The 16,691-nt window shown below is 46.9% G+C and overlaps 1 protein-coding gene across 1 annotated transcript; it reads left to right on the forward strand.

Moving 5' to 3' along the window:
• Positions 1-2,868: 2,868 nt before the first annotated feature.
• Positions 2,869-15,773, forward strand: LOC127304041 (uncharacterized). Its single transcript, XM_051334754.1, has 9 exons — positions 2,869-3,330; positions 3,418-3,555; positions 3,630-3,764; positions 3,861-4,067; positions 4,141-4,203; positions 4,277-4,588; positions 4,665-4,829; positions 4,953-5,078; positions 15,648-15,773. Exons 1-8 carry the CDS (start codon positions 2,869-2,871, stop codon positions 5,025-5,027), a joined length of 1,557 nt encoding a protein of 518 aa, XP_051190714.1. The 3' UTR covers positions 5,028-5,078; positions 15,648-15,773.
• Positions 15,774-16,691: the final 918 nt, after the last annotated feature.

Here is a 16,691-nt window from a genome sequence, read left to right on the forward strand (position 1 = left end):
AGGATGCTCTGTCGGCGACCCCCATACGGCAGTGCCGGCGTCCTTGCCTGAGCATGGTCTACCCCAGATAATTCTTGTAGATCCCATGGTTAGCAGTGTGAGGCATGCCATGTTGCAACCATGTGCCAATCATGGCCTCAATCTAGCATTGCTACATATTTATTTTGCCCAAAAAGTTATGTTTTCGCCAAAAATCCTATATTTGGGGTGTCTGGTGCACCTGAGCATGGTCTACCCCAGAGATCTCATGTAGATATCGCGGATAGCACTGCAAGGAATTTCATGGTGCACCCCAACGCGCCAAGCATGGCCTCACTCTAGCATTGTCAGCTTTTGTTAACCTACGAAGTCCTGTTTTGGTCTAAAACCCCATGTTCGGGGGTGTCTGGTGCACCTGAGTATGGTCTACCCCAGATAATTCTTGTAGATCCCATGGTTAGCAGTGTGAGGCATGCCATGCTGCAACCATGTGCCAATCATGGCCTCACTCTAGCATTGCTACCTATTTATTTTGCCCAAAAAGTTATGTTTTCGCCAAAAACCCTATATTTGGGGTGTCTGGTGCACCTGAGCATTGTCTACCCCGGAGATCTCATGTGGATCTCGCGGATAGCACTGCAAGGCATTTCATGGTGCACCCCAACGCGCCAACCATGGCCTCACTCTAGCATTGTCAGCTTTTGTTAACCTACGAAGTCCTGTTTTGGTCTAAAACCCCATGTTCGGGGGTGTTTGGTGCACCTGAGCATGGTCTACCCCAGATAATTCTTGTAGATCCCATGGTTAGCAGTGTGAGGCATGCCATGTTGCAACCATGTGCCAATCATGGCCTCACTCTAGCATTGCTACCTATTTATTTTGCCAAAAAAGTTATGTTTTCGCCAAAAACCCTATATTTGGGGTGTCTGGTGCACCTGAGCATGGTCTACCCCAGAGATCTCATGTAGATCTCGCGGATAGCACTGCAAGGCATTTCATGGTGCACCCCAACGCGCCAACCATGGCCTCACTCTATCATTGTCAGCTTTTGTTAACCTATGAAGTCCTGTTTTGGTCTAAAACCCCATGTTCGGGGGTGTCTGGTGCACCTGAGCATGGTCTACCCTAGATAATTCTTGTAGATCTCATGGTTAGCAGTGTGAGGCATGCCATGCTGTAACCATGTGCCAATCATGGCCTCACTCTAGCATTGCTACCTATTTATTTTGCCAAAAAGTTATGTTTTCGACAAAAACCCTATATTTGGCAGGCCATCAAAACTTAACCTCATAAAATAAGGCTTTTCAGATCACGTCACAACTGCCCCACTTACCCCGCGGTGCCATCGCCTCAGAATAACAGTCCTGCCACCAATATCCAGACGCTGACAGGAATGCAAAACGCGACTGCAGTCATCGCTTGATCGGAACCGTATGAAGAAGTCGTCCGGCTTGGATGAAACTTCAATCTTGATGTCTTCGCGGTGTACACCAGAGCGTGACAGCACCGCCTCCAGCAAAATTGCCGGCGACACGTGAGTCCGTCCAAGTTGTACACCATCCACTATGGCCATCAACGCAAGACCCACAAGTTCCGCCTCCAGCTTGTTCATGCCATCTGTTCTGGTAAGAACGCAATGGCCGGATTGTTTCCGCATCAATTGCTCCGTAAGGTTCATCTTTGGGTTTGCCAAAAGGAACAAATCTAGAGAGACTACTGGGTAGATTGGATGTACGAGGCTATCGGATAAATCGGAAAATTAGGCTCTGTAAAGGTTGTATATATATCACGGTTGCCGTACGTGGTCGTGCCTTTCCCCTTGCTTGAACAAAAAGAAATAAACGCACGCGATCTCCTAGTATATCTAAACTAATTTTGTTGAGATATTTGAACAAAAATAAAGAAATATCCAATTTTAAACCAGGCCCGCGCGACCCTTTCCATAATATGACAGACCGTATTTTCAGAAACTAATTCCCGATTCCAAGGAAACTAATTCCACGAAAAGCTGCACCCTTTACAACGAAATTATCTCAGATTCCAATATTGTTACGATTTGCTTCCATTACTCCCAGATTCGAAGGAAACTATCTACTCTGACTAGCAGAAGAAGCGTACCTTCCACAACACCTGAACCCACCGCCGCCGCCTCGCGTCAACACTAATAGACTCCGGTGTACTTGTCGCCATCTACACGTCGCCGCTGTCAAGAGCCATTGACCCAACACCTGGCGACGACCACGCACTATTCGCCGCCAGCAAATATCCATCAGCGCATCGGAAAGAAGGTACTGTAAACAACAAAACTTGCCCTCATTTGCAGATCTTCAAGAAAACCATGAACTGCTAACTGAAAGTTTGAAAAAATAACTTGAGTCCTAGAAGCTGGCGACATGGAAATTCCAACCAATCTTGTCATATGATTGCAGTTCTGCTACTTATTTCCATAGCCATGCTAAGCTGCTAAATATCTCTGTCATCATATCCCTCCTTCTGACTTGTTATTTTACTCTTGATATCACACAACATAGAAACATTGAAGTAATCCGGTTTCTCTTCGCCAAATCTGTCACAAATGGAGAGTGAGAGTTATGCTACAAATAATGATGAAAGAGAATGGCCACCCCCCGAAGAAACAGAAGAGGTTTTATTACTCATTTTTATTGAAATATCTGCATACATAGATACGTTTTTCGGACTAAACACATATTTCATGTTGTGCACCAGGAAATCTCTGAGAAACATGCACAAATGAAAATAGCATGCTCACCGGGAAGGTTCGGGGCCACCATGAAACGTTTATCACCAGCCCACAAAGAAGCAATCTCATCAAATACCAGTTTTGGAGGGCTCACACATATGCACCCAGTGCAACTCCGACGTCCCATGATGGTGAGGCTTGCCAAGCGCTACAGGAGTGACAAGCAGTCTATCTACATCGGTGGTACCGACATTCCAATCACTCTAACAGATGTAAAGCAAATAATGGACCTTCCGATAGAAGGGAAAGACATAATTGTCCATATGCAACAACCTTTTGACAAAAAATTGTTGGATGCTTATGGAAGTGAAGGGAAACTTTTAATTTCTCACCTTGAGAAACTCATTATAGCATCCAAAACTCCTGATGATCATTTCATCAGGACATTTGTGTTGTACACTATCGGCGTTATTCTAGCACCAACAACAAAGGGCTACGTTAAGAAGAAATATTTAAAAATTGTTGAGAACGTGCTAGACATTCCCAAATTTAGCTGGGGATTTTTCACATTGAACAATTTGTTTAGTTGCATCTGTAAGTTTAATGAAGACGATGACCAGGCTCTTCAAGGAAATCTACCTTTGCTGCAAGTATGTGCCACAACACTAGTTTAATATTCTACAATTAATGACATGATGCATGCTTCTTTATCATTGATCAGCTAATGTATGCTATAGGTTTGGTACTGGGAGCATGTCCGTGCTGGCTCTGTTATCTATTCTGCTATACAACCTCCGCTGCTGGCACGTTGGAATGAAGACATTGCAAAACTTAGAACAGATGCTTATGGTTCTGGCAATCTAGATCGAGGAGTGGTACCTTTCTACACATGATTTTTATATTTAAGATTATTTGTTTCTTAAGACTGATGAATTCTACCTTGTGCAAGGTTACCAAACAAATTTGTGCGCCAAATGGACCGACAAACACTACAAATGGTCATGCTACCTACACAAATAAAATCGTGGATAAAGATGTTACCTATCGAGCACAACCACAATGTCAAACTATTAGTAGCCAACAAGTAAGTCTTTGGTTCCTTTTCTATATCACAGAAAGGATACATGAAATTTAATCATTTAGCTTTGTACACAACGGGTTGCTATTTTATTTTTCACAGATGGATATGATACTTCAAACCATCGACGAGCGCATTTCACATCATGAGAAGAAGATAGGCAGGCAACTAATGGAAATAGAGCACAAACTTGACGCCAAACTAATTGCCATAAATGAGGACCTGATAGATATTAAGAGAACCAATGGAGCACAACCTAGGCTGTCAAAGGCGGAGGACGAACTTAGAGACGTCAAAAAAGAACTCGAGGTAACCGATACGGCAACATCAAATTTTCCCATATATCTTACTATGTATGCATAACATGTGTTCTTTTGTACAGGAAATGAAATTCCTAATTCGGACAAATACACAACCATCAGCATCAAAGGATACATACGTCCAGGTGATAATCACGGCTAAACAAATTGATAAAATAAACAAATTCTTGATCAATGATCAACGACTTTTGCTTGTAGGAGCAAGTCAATCGAGGAGAATATGACTTGCGACCATATCCTCGGGCTCAAGCATCGACGACAATGTTTAGTGATACTACTGCAAGAACACCAAGCGCAAAGCACGTCGTGCCAAACAAGGAGTGTGACAAACGCAAACAGCCGCGAAAGCCTATATTCGACGATGATTACAACATTACAGATGAAGACATGGAAGTGGCACTTTTCCTCCGCGAGAGTTACGATGTTGCTGAAGTAGCCAACATTGGAGAATGTGTCCTAAAAGTCTACCAGCTGAAGCCATGCGTGAACAAAGGATTCTTTTACGACCAGGTGAGCCCCCTTATGCCGCAACCTCTATGAATTATTCCAACTTGTGGCGTATGTTACATAAATGCAACTTTCGCAGGTTATTGATGCATATGCACACATAAGCAATGTTGAGACTGCTACGACATCAGTCTTAACAACAGCAGAAAGCAGGAAGCTGTTACAGGAATGTCGGGGTTTAACTCCCAAAAGACCCAGAAGCTGGGTTGAACGTATAGCGAAGAAATTTGTAGGGCGCCGAATGGTACATACATCTCCTGGATTTTTTATTTCGTAAACACAAACAAGATGAAACATTTCATCTCCTCGGTCCTATCAACATGGCTTCTAATAGCCCTTATCTAGTCTTGCATTTATTTTTCGGCAGGTGCGCGTCCCACTCAATGTACATAAATCCCATTGGCTTCTACTAGTCTTTAATTTCGACAAGGAAGAGGTTTAGGTCCTCAACTCCCACCAAGCATATCATGACGAAGAGTCGGAAAGAGACCTGGTGTTGACCACCAAAACCCACCGGCGAGTAGCGATGGGCAACACGTAGAGCCGGGAGGCTCCCAGGACTGCTGGTGGGCCCTGGTCACTCGGGCGACGGCCCACAATGCTCCGGCACGCACGTCCGATGCTGGTGCAAGGGCGTGCCACCTGACCTATACCTGGTCAGAAAGGTGATGGATTGCTTCGACTAGTTTCCTGCATGGCATACACGTAAACATTAAATACGAGCCTCGATCGGCTCTTAGGTTATCCTGTGAATCGGCTCAAGGAGCCGATCCACCCATGATTCGTATGAGATCTACGATAACATGGTGGTCCTGCTTGATCCATATTAAGTTAAAACGATCTACGACGATTTAGGGTTTTCACCACATAACCGGAACGTCCTACACGTAATTGAGCCTGGCAGAAACGAAAGATGATAACAAACCAACCCTAGACAAGGCCTAAAAACCAACGTGGAGTTGATTCCCGGAACGTCCTCTCTAGGATCAGTAAATTACACCTTACGCACTACTGGATCATTCAACCCGTTTGCAAGGCCTAACTATGTAGATATCAAACTAATCCTTGAAGAACAAGGAGCAATCATAACGGATCGGATCTACTAAACAAGGATCAAGCAAGGTGCTGCCCTTACACCTAATATGGGTGCAAGGGCAGCTAGATATCTAGGGATAGCATAACTAAGCAAATACATCAAGAAAGTACCGATGCTAACCCTAAAATATCTATGATAACGGTGCTGCTCGCCATCAAAAAGGCTTCAGCACGAGCAACACATAAACAGCGAATAAACAAGATACTGCCTAGATCGCAAGATGCGATCTAGGTAGCATAGCGCTTACCCGGAAGAAACCCTCGAAACAAGGGGTGGCGATGCGCCTAGATTGGTTTGTTGTGAACGTGATCGTCCTCCTTTCTCAATAACCCTAGATACATATTTATAGTCCGTAGACTCTCTAACTTGGGAATAATCCCAACCGTGTACGAGCTAAACTCTATCTTTTAATCCTAACCGACACGTATCCTACTATAATTTACAGATACACGAGCAATTTGGCCCAAACTCTTTATACAAGGCCAATTCATGAATAATTTCCATGCATATTCTCTAAGCCCATCTCAATCACGGCCCACCTCTGATTCGGTTAAAATCTGGTGATAACACATGCCCCCTGGTTTTGGTAATGATAATTCCAAAACCACTCTATTTTTTCTTCGTCGGGTCATGTCGTGGCAGAGCAGAACCGTCGCAGTATCCTTCATCATGATGCCTTGCCTTCTCAACTTCTCCGCATGATTTGACAGTTTTTCCTTCCCTTTTTTTTCTTTTTGGCACCACTTTCTCGGAAACTGCTGTGGCATTAAATCTCCACTATATCCCCTTTATTTAACCGCACCGAACAGTTCGCCTCTTCATCCCCTTGCTCTGTACTAGCCATCGGCACAAAAAAACCCTCTCCCCTGCACCATGTCTTCCTCTTCCTCCTCCTCCGCCTCGTCGGGTCTCTCTTTCCAGTCCTCCTCCTCCAGCGAGCCGATACCAGAGCACGTCCTGATGGCGCAATACGAGAAGGAGGCTCCCGAGCATTGGGACGACGAAGAATGGGACTTCACCGTCAGGGTGAACGACGACCTGCCCCTAGCTGCCGTCGGATCAGACGACGACCTGTCCCTGACCGACGGGGAGGCGGACCTCCAGTTCCTCGTCGACGGGGAATTGGAGGGAGAGAGCGAGGACGACCTCTACTTCCGGGCCAGCTTCACCTCCTACGACGAGGAGGAGGAAGAGGAGGAGGACGACTCCTCTGACGAGTACCCGCCGGCAAAGCGCTTCCGCGCTTGGTCGGAGGACGACGATGACGATGATGAAGAGGAGGAAGAAGCCCCGGCCGAGGGCTACGACAGCAGCGACGAGGAGCTTGCCGGAAGCAGCGCCGACGGCAACTACGACGGCGACGATGAGGCCATCGACGGCCCCTAGAATAGGAACTACTAGTATAGGACTAGTAGTAGTTCTTGAGCAATCGGCTCTTCTTTTGTTCTTCCTTCCTTGAGCAATCGGCTCTTCATTGTAAAAAACCCCCTTTATTAATGAAGAAGTGTTTCCAATTAATCCTGCCGATAGTCAAAGTAAGTCAACGCGCAAAGAGCCGATGGCAGCGCATCGGTCTTTACCATAAAACGCGATTAAGGCCAAATCAGTTGCCTATTTACACGGTAATCTGCAACCTTCGTCTGAGAGAATAAAATCAGATCCCCCAAATTGCCGTCCAAACAGGTCCAATTTGCGTCCACGCAAACCTTAGATCTCAAACGCACAGATTCAACTCCTCAGCGAATCCAATGGGAGAATCATCCCAATGCCACGGTCTCTGGCCTGAAAATAATCTGTTAACTGCTCAATTGAGCTTGTTCCTCTAGAGTCGATGGCGGTGCATCGGCTTTTTAGTCTGAAGTCGATGTCTGTACATCGGCTGTACTTGTATCCATATTTCTAAAGTTGATGTCTGTGCATCGGCTGTGATTTGTATATAATTTTTTTTTACTGGCCGATTTTATGCATCGGCCCCCATATTTCACTGTCCGTCATCCAACATGCTTGGGAAATATTTCTTGAGATGTTGACCATTGACAGCTACTGGGAATTTAACACCGTCCAGCTGCTCGAGCATGTATACATTACCCTTCAAAACCTGGTCGACTCTGTACGGACCGTGCCAGTTAGGAGACCATTTACCATATGCTTTATCCTTAGTCCCTAATGGCAACACAGCTTCCCATACTAGATCACCAACCTGAAACTCCTTTGGTCTAACCTTCTTATTGTATGCGCGGGCTACATTGGCTTTGTTCTCTTTAATCTTCTCCAACGACCAAAGTCTGAGTTCCGTTGAATCCTCAATAGTATCACTCATCAGGGCTGCATATTCTTGAGCTGTTAGATCATTCTGAAACGTAACACGTCTCGATCCAGCCATAATTTCCCAAGGCAATACGGCCTCCTGCCCATAGACCAGCTGGTATGGCGAAGTTTTTATAGCTCCATGGCATGACATGCGATAGGCCCACAAAGCTTCCGACAATACCTCATGCCAACGTCTAGGGTACTCGTCAACTTTCCTCTTAATCAGCTTGATAAGGCTCTGGTTGGACGCTTCAGCTTGCCCGTTTGCTTGAGCATAGTACGGAGATGATCGGATCAGCTTAATCCCCATGTCATCGCAGAACTTTCTGAACTCTTTAGACACGAAGACCGAACCTCCATCGGTCGTGATAGTCTGGGGGATCCCGAATCTATGAATGACATGTTCCTTCACAAAATTGATAACATCTTCCGACTTTACCTTCTTCATAGGGACGGCCTCCACCCATTTAGTGAAGTAATCCGTAATGGCCAAAATCCACTCGTGGCCTTTGCTTGATGCAGGATGGATTTTGCCGATCATATCCATGCCCCAACCTCGAAATGGCCAAGGCTTGATGATGGGGTTCATTGCCGATGTGGGCACCATCTGAATTTTCCCAAACATCTGACACGCTTGACACCCTTTATAGTACCTAAAGCAGTCCTCAAGCATGGTGGGCCAGTAAAACCCTGATCGCCTGATCAGCCACTTCATCTTATGAGCCGATTGGTGAGTTCCACAGGCGGCTTCGTGCACATCGTGTAAGAGCCGATTCGACTCGGCTGGTCCCAGGCATTTGAGAAGTAACCCCTCCAACATCCTGTAGAACATGTCATCTCCTATAAGGACATATTTCATGGCTTTGTACCTTATCCGTTTAGGTGCCCCCCGAGCCGGATCCTTCAAGTAATTGAAGATATCGGCTCTCCAGTCATCCTGTTCCAGGAACTGCACCTGAACTTCTGACCCGTCTGGTATGTCCTTGTAGCCTGACGCCATCTGTGCGAGATCGTTGTCCTCGGTATTTTGAGATCTTGGGACCCAATTGAAGTTGATGTACCGAAATTGTGTCATCAGCTCACGGCATTGCATCCATAATGGGAAGAGTGACTCACTCTCGCACTTATATTCCTTCCTAAGCTGGGAAATCACCAATTTAGAGTCTCCAAAGAGTTCCACCGCTTCTACCCCGGCTTCCAAAAGCAACTCCATTCCCTTGCGTATTGCCTCATACTCAGCGACATTGTTTGTGCACGGGGTAGACAACCTGATGGAGAAGGAGTATGTTGCCCCCCGAGGCGACACGAGTAGAATGCCGATGCCGCAACCATCTTCACAAGCCGATCCATTGAAGAACATAGCCCATGCACGTACAGATAGTGCTGCTGTATCAGTATTGATTCGTTCAGCAATGAGATCGGCCAACGCTTGTCCCTTGACTGCTTTCGCAGGCTGATACCGGAGATCAAACTCCGATAACGCAAAAATCCATTTACCAAGTCGACCTTTTAAAACAGGGGCCGACAACATATGTTTGACGACGTCTGATTTGCATATGATGATAATTTCTGCCGTCAGAAAGATGTGACGAAGCTTGGTGCAGGTGAAAAACAGGCAGAGGCACAACTTCTCGATCTCAGGATACCTCGTCTCTGCGTCCAACATCCTTCTGCTGAGGTAGAAAGCCACTTTTTCCAGACCATCATAAAGTTGCACCACCACTGACGCGATGGAAGTGTCAGCTACCGATAAGTAAATGTAGAATGGTTTGTCTAGCTGAGGCGGAACCAGCACAGGCGGTGTCGATAGATACTCCTTAATCTCGTCAAACGCTTGCTACTGCTCTGCCCCCCAGTGAAACTCGTCATCAGATTTAATTTTCACCAATCCCATAAACGGCTCAATTCGTCCTGACAGATTGGAGATGAATCTTCGGACGAAGTTGATTTTGCCGATGAGGCATTGGAGTTCCTTCTTCGTGGTAGGTGGTTGCATGGTGTGCACTGCCTCCTGGTTTTTCAGCCCGATCTCAATTCCACGTTCATGAACCAAGAAACCCAAGAACTGACCGGCCGTCACACCAAAAGCACACTTCTTTGGATTCATTCTTAGCTCGAATTTCCTAGTTCGATCCAAGATGCGTCGCAAATCCTCCAAGTGCCCTTCTACGGAGACAGACTTGACCACCACGTCATCGATGTAAATTTCCACCAATTTTCCGATCAGATCATGAAAGATGTAATTCATGGCTCTTTGGTACGTTGCACCGGCATTCTTCAGTCCAAAAGTCATGACTACATATTCAAACAAGCCCACTGAACCTGGTACTCTGAATGCAGTCTTGTGTATATCTTCTGGAGCCATGAAAATCTGATTATAGCCGGCGTTGCCATCCATGAAACTTAAGACCTTATGACCAGCAGCTGCATTGACCAATGTCTCTGCTACCGGCATGGGATATTCATCCTTTGGAGTGGCTCTATTGAGATCTCGAAAATCTATGGCAACGCGCCATCGGCCATCCTTTTTCTGCACAGGCACTATATTGGAAATCCATTCAGCGTACCTGCATGGCCTGATGAACCCGGTGGTCAACATTTTCTCGACCTCTTTCTTGACTTCTTCTAGGATATCGGCCTTCATCTGACGTGCACGTTGCTGGAACGGCCGAAATCCTTTCTTGAGAGGGAGCCGATGCTCAATGATGCTCCTGTCTAACCCAGGCATCTCTGTGTAATCCCATGCAAAGAAATCTGGGTATTCTTTCAACAGAGCTATCATCTGGCTCCTCAGATGTGGATCTAGCTTCTTGCTGATAAAAGTTGGTCGTGGCTTATCCCCAGGACCAATGTCAACCTCTTCTAGCTCATCAGCCGATGTAAACCCATACCCTAGCTTTCCGTCGCCTGCTAGATCGATGTTAAACACAGGCAAAACGTATGGCGAGGATAGTATGGGCCAATTGCCGGAATCGGCCCCCATTGTGATTGAATTGTTCAATGAAGGTTTACATCTTGTTCGTGCTTTATTACGACTACGTGACATGCTTGAGACGAGATCATCACTTTTTATTTTTTGGGGCCGATCGCAGGGATCGGCCTTGCCACGTATGTCCATTGCCTTTGCTCTTGCTATACTGTCAGGCCGGTGGATAAGACCAGCCTCACCCCGTTTTTTGTCACTTCGATGCACTCACAACCGTCCAAACTGACTCCGGAGAGCGGCTCTTGGTCTTCCGCTTCCCAAATGTTCATGCCAGCCGTTCATATTTCGGCTGAATCATCTGCATGGACGATCTCCACTTCATCTCCATCCCATTGTATCAAGCATTGGTGCATCGTGGATGGAATGCAGCAGTTAGCGTGGATCCAATCTCTCCCTAGCAGGACAACGTTGGTGCTTTTGTTGTCGACGATGAAGAATGACGTAGGGATGGTCTTTCGGCCTACAGTTAAATCCACGTTCAGAACGCCTTGCGCTTCCGATGCTTGGCCGTTGAAGTCGTTCAATGTGACGTTGGTTTTGACCAGATCTGCGCTAGAGCGTCCCAAGCGACGTAGCATGGAGTATGGCATTATATTGACTGCCGCTCCCGTGTCGACCAGCATCTTGTTGACAGGCTGCCCGTTGATATTACCTCTTAAGTACTGGGCCTTCAGATGCCTGTAGCTCCTTTCTCGTGGCTTCTCAAAGATAACTGGCCGTGGGCCGCAGTCGAGCTGTGCTACAGATGCCTCCTCTGCTTTTGGTGCACAAAACTTTGACGGAAGTATGAACACCATGTTTGTGCTAGCCGATGTCTGATCATCGGCTTTCTTCGGTTTGGGGCGCCACTCTTTCTTCTGTGGACGACCCTCTTCGTCCAAAGTTTGCTGAATTTTCGCGGCCAGATCGGGCCGCGCCTTTCTTAACGCGTGTAGGTATCGTCTCTCGGCTTCCTCCACGCTACGTAGTCGCTGAACCCTACACTTTTGAGAATGACTGAGTCCATCAGGGCACCTCCTTGGCCGGTGGTATCTATCTTCTTCTTCTTCTTCTTCTTCTTCATCTTCATCTTCTAACTCCTCGAGATCTTCCACCCGAGAGGACTCAGCTTGCTTGTTCCGAGATGGGAGAGGCCCTAGACGCTTGAACACTGACACGTCTCCTGTGTCCCTCTTCTTCTGTCTACACTCTGGGCAGTTGCCGATTGTAGGCAATCGGCTCATCCCTGAATCCCAACAATGCTTGAAGAAAGGACAATCCTAGTGTCTGTCCACGTCGTCCTGCTCTCTTGACTTTTCCTTAGCACGGCGCTCATATCTTTCGTCGTCTCGATCATACCGATGATATTTCCTGTGGTCCACACTAGACCGAAGATCTCTTTCATCGTCGACGTCGTATCGCCGGTGTTGGTCGTACTGACGCTCATATTTGTTGAGGAGATGCTCGGAGAGAGGTCGTTGGTATCGCACATTCCTCACTTGCTCCTCTGTGATGTAGCGCTTGTCATCATGTCGGGGCCGGTCGCGTGGAACAGCCTCCTCCTTTTCCTTGCCACGAGAGCGACTTCTCTCGTCTTTGTCCTTACCAGGGTGGTACACAGGTCCTACCATGTTAATGCTGAACGAGAAACCTGGCTGGCACCTCCCGGGGTAAGTGCACTCCACCATGTTAACGGCAGGGAAAGGGTGCGTGTCCACTTTCATGGCGTACTGGCTGAAAATTAGACGGCCTTGTTCTATCGCCATTTGGATCTGCTCACGCAACACCTTGCAGTCGCTGGTGGTATGGGTGAACGAGTTATGCCACTTGCAGTATGGCCTTCCGTTCATCTCTTGTACCGTAGGGATTTTATGGCCTTCGGGTAACTTCAGCTGCTTCTCCTTGAGTAAGAGGTCGAAAATCTGCTCAGCTTTGCTTAACCCTTTTGCAGGACCTTGTGGTTTAACCCATTTGCAGGACACGGGGTTTTCCCCCCGAGTCCATTCAGCCACGGCTACCTCCTGATCTCCTGCAGAGTCTTCATCTTCTTCTGTCTCAACTAGGATTACCGAGCGCTTGAACTTATCTTGGTACAATTCTAGGTGGCGTTGTTCATATAATGATAGTTTCTGAACCATATGCGCCAGTGAAGTGTACTCTGCTTGGGAAGCCATATCCTTGATCGGTGACGCGAGACCCACCACTGCCAGTTCGACTGCTTCTTTTTCATTCAAACGAGCCGAATAGCATCGGTTCCTGACGGTCCTGAAGCGCTGAATGTATTCCGATACCGTTTCTCCGTGCTTCTGTCGTACTTGTGCCAGATCGGCAATGCCAGCCTCGGAAGCTTCTGAGTGATATTGCATGTGGAACTGTTCTTCCATCTGCTTCCAAGTCCGGATTGAATCTGGTGGCAGCGAGGTGTACCACCCGAAAGCCGATCCTGTGAGAGATTGCGCGAAAAACCTCACACGTAATGGGTCTGATGCTGAGATCATGCCCAACTGCGCCAAATATCGGCTCACATGCTCAATTGAACTAGAGCCTTCCGATCCACTAAACTTGGAGAACTCAGGGAGCCGATACTTGGGTGGTAGTGGGATCAAATCATACTCGTTGGGGTACGGCTTGGAATAGCCGATTGCCCTCCTCTTCGGCACCATGCCGAACTGGTCTCTCAAGATTGCACTGATCTGATCCACGGTGCTAGCTGCAGGAGTTGAGCTTTGCTGATTCGTGGTAGTGGCATATTTAGCTAGCCACGCCTGCTTCTCGGAATCCGATCCAGAAACCCCTCCTGCTGTTCCAGAAATCCCTCCTGCTGCAATCTGGTTCGTGCGTGCCCAGTTATTGCAGTCTGGCACATATGTGCACATGTATCCGTGCGGGATCTCCTTAGGCGGTTCATACAAGAACTGGTAATCACTAGGATCGCCACCAATCTTGTAGACGACGTATGCCGGTGAACTCGGCAGCTCTGGTGCTGCCAGCGCGAATGGCAGCTGTGGTCTGGTCTGGAACGGTATCTCTCCTTGGTGAGTCCCCAGGGTAGGTCCTGACGGAGAGTACTGATGCTTCATGATTTCCTGGACCACGCGAAGCGCGACGCGCTCGAAAGCGTTCACCAGGCTCTCAGAATGGCGGTGTGGCGAATGAGCTACCATGTGATTAATCTCCTGACGTAGAGACCTGGTGCGTTCTTTTGAAGGAGTAGACAGATCCACTCCATCGAGAGCGCCTTCAGCTGAGAACCCTTTCCACCTGATGCCGTGTGAGCGGGTCCTCTGGAAAGAGCCGATGAGGTCGGCTTCGAAGAGAGCTTTGATCTCGTCATACTTCTTCTTGTACTCCTCAGTCAGATCTTCGTACGTGACTGGATCTTCCGCCATCTCTGATGCGGATGTTGATGCAGTTGATGTAGAAGAATGTCCCACCGGGCGTGCCAGAATGTGTTGACCACCAAAACCCATCGGCGAGTAGCGACGGGCAACACGTAGAGCCGGGAGGCTCCCAGGACTGCTGGTGGGCCCTGGTCCCTCGGGCAACGGCCCGCAATGCTCCGGCACGCACGTCCGATGCTGGTGCAAGGGCGTGCCACCTGACCTATACCTGGTCAGGATGGTGATGGATTGCTTCGACTAGTTTCCTGCATGGCATACACGTAAACATTAAATACGAGCCTCGATCGGCTCTCAGGTTATCCTGTGAATCGGCTCAAGGAGCCGATCCACCCATGATTCGTATGAGATCTACGATAACATGGTGGTCCTGCTTGATCGATATTAAGTTAAAACGATCTACGACGATTTAGGGTTTTCACCACATAACCGGAACGTCCTACACGTAATTGAGCCTGGCAGAAACGAAAGATGATAACAAACCAACCCTAGACAAGGCCTAAAAACCAACGTGGAGTTGATTCCCGAAACGTCCTCTCTAGGATCAGTAAATTACACCTTACGCACTACTGGATCATTCAACCCGTTTGCAAGGCCTAACTATGTAGATATCAAACTAATCCTTGAAGAACAAGGAGCAATCATAACGGATCGGATCTACTAAACAAGGATCAAGCAAGGTGCTGCCCTTACACCTAATATGGGTGCAAGGGCAGCTAGATATCTAGGGATAGCATAACTAAGCAAATACATCAAGAAAGTACCGATGCTAACCCTAAAATATCTATGATAACGGTGCTGCTCGCCATCAAAAAGGCTTCAGCACGAGCAACACATAAACAACGAATAAACAAGATACTGCCTAGATCGCAAGATGCGATCTAGGCAGCATAGCGCTTACCCGGAAGAAACCCTCGAAACAAGGGGTGGCGATGCGCCTAGATTGGTTTGTTGTGAACGTGATCGTCCTCCTTTCTCAATAACCCTAGATACATATTTATAGTCCGTAGACTCTCTAACTTGGGAATAATCCCAACCGTGTACGAGCTAAACTCTATCTTTTAATCCTAACCGACAGGTATCCTACTATAATTTACAGATACACGGGCAATTTGTCCCAAACTCTTTATACAAAGCCGATTCATGAATAATTTCCATGCATATTCTCTAAGCCCATCTCAATCACGGCCCACCTCTGATTCGGTTAAAATCTGGTGATAACACCTGGTAAGCCTGTGAGTACCGCATGGCACGTGAACTTCTAAATTACTAACACAACTATTTGTAAACCAGGTGTTGTCCATTCAGTCGTGCATTAACGAAGCCGTGAACACTGGCTGGGTAACAACGTCTAAGCAGATCAATATTGCCCAGTGGAATACCGTATGCTATACTAACATACCACAACAGAAGGATGGGTATGTGATGCTTGCTAAGTTATTACTCACCTGCACAAGATTACCAAAATTTTACTTTACATTGCACCCACTCTTGTGGGGCGTACACGTTGAAATACATGTTGTCATGGGACGGAAATGAAATGACGGATTATTTCACGCGGGTCAGTGTGAAAAACCTATTTCATTTGCACCCATTAATTTTCTATGCCTTCAAGGCTATGCTAACATCTACGTCGGTATCAGATTTAGGCGCTGATAGATATTTTTAGCTTCAAAATATGCTCAAGGCTGCTGCGTTCAGATTGCAACCCGCTTCGAAAAGAATCCTACAAGAAACCTATAACGGTTAGTGCTACACAACGTTTCATGTCACATATTTCCTACTTTTCATGAATGCAACTGACACACCGCTTTCTGTTGTACAGAAAGAGAACTATACTGCCAGCATTGCACAGGATCCTAAAGATGCGGAAGACGACATCAGGGAAATCAGCAATCCTAATGTTTCCGAGAAACCCAAGGAAGACGTCGTCATGGAAACCAGCCCTCCTAGATCCAAGCGCAAACGTGGCCGTCCGAGAAAAGTAAAGACTAACACTCCTACCGATACTGTCGAACAAAAAATTGCCACCGAGACTCCCGCTGGACTCGCCGACGGCAAACGCATACGCAAACCATCAAAAACAAAGACCAGCCCGTACACAACACCATGAAGTTTGACGTGGTCTCTAAATGAGATGAATGATCTTATTAGCATTTTTTTTTCAATTTTCAGTTGTTTTTCACTTATTATTTGTACGCTACTACTTCTAAGCAACTGTTCTGTTATAGGTTACAAAATCCTTGTGACCGTCAGCTATTATTTTTAGGCTTCCGATAAGTTTCAAGTTGCTCGAAGGTGCTCATATTATCAGTAAGATTAGTTCCCCAGTTATCC

Source organism: Lolium perenne, chromosome 7, assembly GCF_019359855.2.
Source record: "Lolium perenne isolate Kyuss_39 chromosome 7, Kyuss_2.0, whole genome shotgun sequence".
NCBI classification, from domain to species: Eukaryota; Viridiplantae; Streptophyta; class Magnoliopsida; order Poales; family Poaceae; genus Lolium; species Lolium perenne.

Coding starts and splice junctions, on each gene's coding strand:
- LOC127304041 (XM_051334754.1), top strand. CDS start 2,869: ATGGTGAGGCTTGCCAAGCGCTACAGGAGTGACAAGCAGTCTATCTAC. Junction 3,556..3,629: donor GCAATCTAGATCGAGGAGTG/GTACCTTTCTAC, acceptor ACCTTGTGCAAG/GTTACCAAACAAATTTGTGC. Junction 4,204..4,276: donor CAAAGGATACATACGTCCAG/GTGATAATCACG, acceptor TTTTGCTTGTAG/GAGCAAGTCAATCGAGGAGA.